Here is a 2958-nt window from a genome sequence, read left to right as displayed (position 1 = left end):
ACAGTCAATATTGTCAAATTTATTTTTCTCAGTTCAGTTGATATTGAGATTTTCATAAGAACAGTTGTGTTGAACGGAGCGATTTGAATTTGTTCTCGAAGAATATAATTACAAAAAAAAACCTGACGCAAATAATAAATAAACAAAAAATATTTTCTTACTGAATATTGTGGAATATTTATATATTCGTAATACAATTGTATATATACAATATACAACAAAATCAGCGGATACCAAAATAATTGCCGAAAAAGTGAGTGCAAAAAATTTCTTACAAAAACACACAAAAAAAATCATAACTGGGATTGCATTATCGCAAGGCAATATGTCCTTCCTTTTAAATGGTAAACTTTTACGATCTTCACTATCGAAGACAGTTTTAAACTGGACCGGACTTGGGGCTACGCGTGAAAAGCACGTGATGCCCAAGCATTTGGAAAAAATCAATAAAGACAAAGACCCACCATTTGCACACATGGTTGAGTATTATTATCACTCGGCCGCTCAGCTAATGGAGCCGATGATGATAAAGGAGCTGGAAAAGTATCCTTACATGAAGAAGGAACAGCGTGAACAACGTGTTTCCGCCATGCTTAAATTGATGGGCTGCACTACAAATCTATTGGAAGTTACCTTCCCTATAATAAGAAGTGATGGCAATTACGAGCTAATCACCGGCTATCGCGCACACCACACTAGACACAGATTACCACTCAAAGGCGGTGGGTTCAATTATATTATTGGCTATTATTTTTCTAGAAAAGCTGGTATATTCAAAAAATTTCTCAACGAATTTTCTAGAATATATGCATGTAGTTGTGTGTTTCAAGAAAATGTTCTTCCTTTTCAATGCTTCAACTGCTGATGTCTAGCATGATATATATAACTGACTGATCATATCCGTTCCTCTTTTGTAGGCATACGTTTTGCCATGGACGTCGACGCCGATGAGATACGCGCTTTGGCTTATCTGATGGCGTTTAAGACGGCTTGCGTGAATGTACCGTTTGGTGGTTCCAAGGGTGGCATACGTATCGACCCGAAGAAGTATACTGCACAAGAATTGCAAACAATTACGCGTCGCTATACAATGGAGCTATTACGTCGCAATATGATAGGTCCGGGTATAGATGTACCGGCACCAGATGTGAATACCAGCCAACGCGAGATGAGTTGGTTGGTGGATCAATATATTAAAACTTTTGGTAATTTTTTTTTATGAAATATTAGAAAACGTCTTGATAGACAAATAAATTGTTCTTCTAGGCTATAACGATGTAGATGCATTGGCCATCACGACTGGTAAGCCAGTAGAAATAGGCGGTATAAATGGTCGCACCGCCGCCACGGGACGTGGTCTATTTAAGGCGGCTGAATGTTTTATTATGGATAAAGATTGGATGGATTTATTAGGCTGGAAGACTGGTTGGAAAGATAAAACCGTGATCGTACAAGGGTTTGGCAATGTCGGTTCCCATGCATCCGTTTTTGTAGTGGAAGCCGGTGCCAAACTGATCGGTGTTCAAGAATTTGACGTGTCTCTAGTAAATGAGAATGGCATAGATCCAAAGGTATGTGGCGTATTGAAAATAAATATCTCCATGATAATATTTTTTTAATTTTCTTCATATACTTAGGACTTAATGGAGTATTATGCAAAAAATAATAAATCAATCAAGGGCTATACCAAAGCCACCGAAAAAGAGGGCAGTTTGTTGGGTGAAAAATGCGATATACTAATGCCTTGCTCTACGCAAAAGGTTCTCACTGTCGAAAATGCTAACAGTGTACAAGCCAAGATGATTTTAGAAGGCGCTAATGGTCCTTCGACGCCAGCTGCCGATGAAATATTACGTAAAAAGAATGTACTCATTATACCGGATTTGTTTTGCAATGCTGGCGGTGTAACGGTATCCTACTTTGAGTACTTAAAGAATATCAATCATGTATCTTATGGCAAAATGAATGTTAAACGCGAGAAAGCCATAATCAACGAGATCTTTAACTCCATGAATGAGTGCGAGGTAAGTGAACTTTGACCACCGTGCAAATAAGTTAATTTGTTAATATGAATTTTTTTAATTTATTTATTTAGGATAAGTTCAAGCCAAACAAAAAGTTAAAGCTCATAAGAGACTGTACGAAGGAGGCGGATATTGTAGACGCAGGACTACAAACAGTTATGGAAACTGCGGGGGCAGGCATTAAGATTGTGGCCAATGAATTCGGTCTCTGCAATGATTTACGCACCGCTGCCTTTATTTACTCGATTTCTAAGATTTTCCGAGCCTTAGAAATGGAGGGCATTTCTCAACAATAATTACAGAATGCGTCTGAAGTCGCTTGGCGATTATTTATTTTTACAAATTTTACATTTATATATTTATAAGATCCAAAGTGTAATATCCTTTTGTATATTTTTCTTAAATTTTTAAATAAATATTTCTTTACAAAAACACAAACAGAATGGCTTCTTGACAGCAACAGTTTAACAATTAAAAAAAAAAACCCTACCCACTTACTACGCCAATTTTGGTGGTATTCACCACTGCAATGATTTACGCACCGCCGCCTTTATTTACTCGATTTCGAAGATTTTCCGAGCATTAGAATTGAAGGGCATTTCTCAGCAATAATTGCAGAATGCGTCTGAAGTCGCTAGGCGATTGTTTATTTTTACACATTTTACATTTATATATTTATAAGATCCAAAGTGTAATATCCTTTTGTATATTTTTCTTAAATTTTTAAATAAATATTTCTTTACAAAAACACAAACAGAATGGCTTCTTGACAGCAACAGTTTAACAATTAAAAAAAAAAACCCTACCCACTTACTACGCCAATTTTGGTGGTATTCACCACTGCAATGATTTACGCACCGCCGCCTTTATTTACTCGATTTCGAAGATTTTCCGAGCATTAGAATTGGAGGGCATTTCTCAGCAATAATTGCAG

At 36.6% G+C, this 2958-nt stretch overlaps 1 protein-coding gene across 1 annotated transcript; it reads left to right on the top strand.

The window, feature by feature from the left end:
• Positions 1-268: 268 nt before the first annotated feature.
• LOC128923615 (glutamate dehydrogenase, mitochondrial-like) lies at positions 269-2320 on the top strand. Its single transcript, XM_054235854.1, is given in 5 exon segments — positions 269-722; positions 918-1205; positions 1267-1571; positions 1638-2054; positions 2108-2320. Coding segments are annotated over 5 exon segments (1620 nt in total). The 5' UTR covers positions 269-325.
• Positions 2321-2958: the final 638 nt, after the last annotated feature.

This window comes from Zeugodacus cucurbitae, unplaced genomic scaffold, assembly GCF_028554725.1.
Source record: "Zeugodacus cucurbitae isolate PBARC_wt_2022May unplaced genomic scaffold, idZeuCucr1.2 ctg00000019.1, whole genome shotgun sequence".
NCBI lineage: Eukaryota > Metazoa > Arthropoda > Insecta > Diptera > Tephritidae > Zeugodacus > Zeugodacus cucurbitae.
The sequence above is the reverse complement of the archived record's forward strand: the minus strand, read 5'-3'. Positions and strand labels throughout refer to the sequence as shown.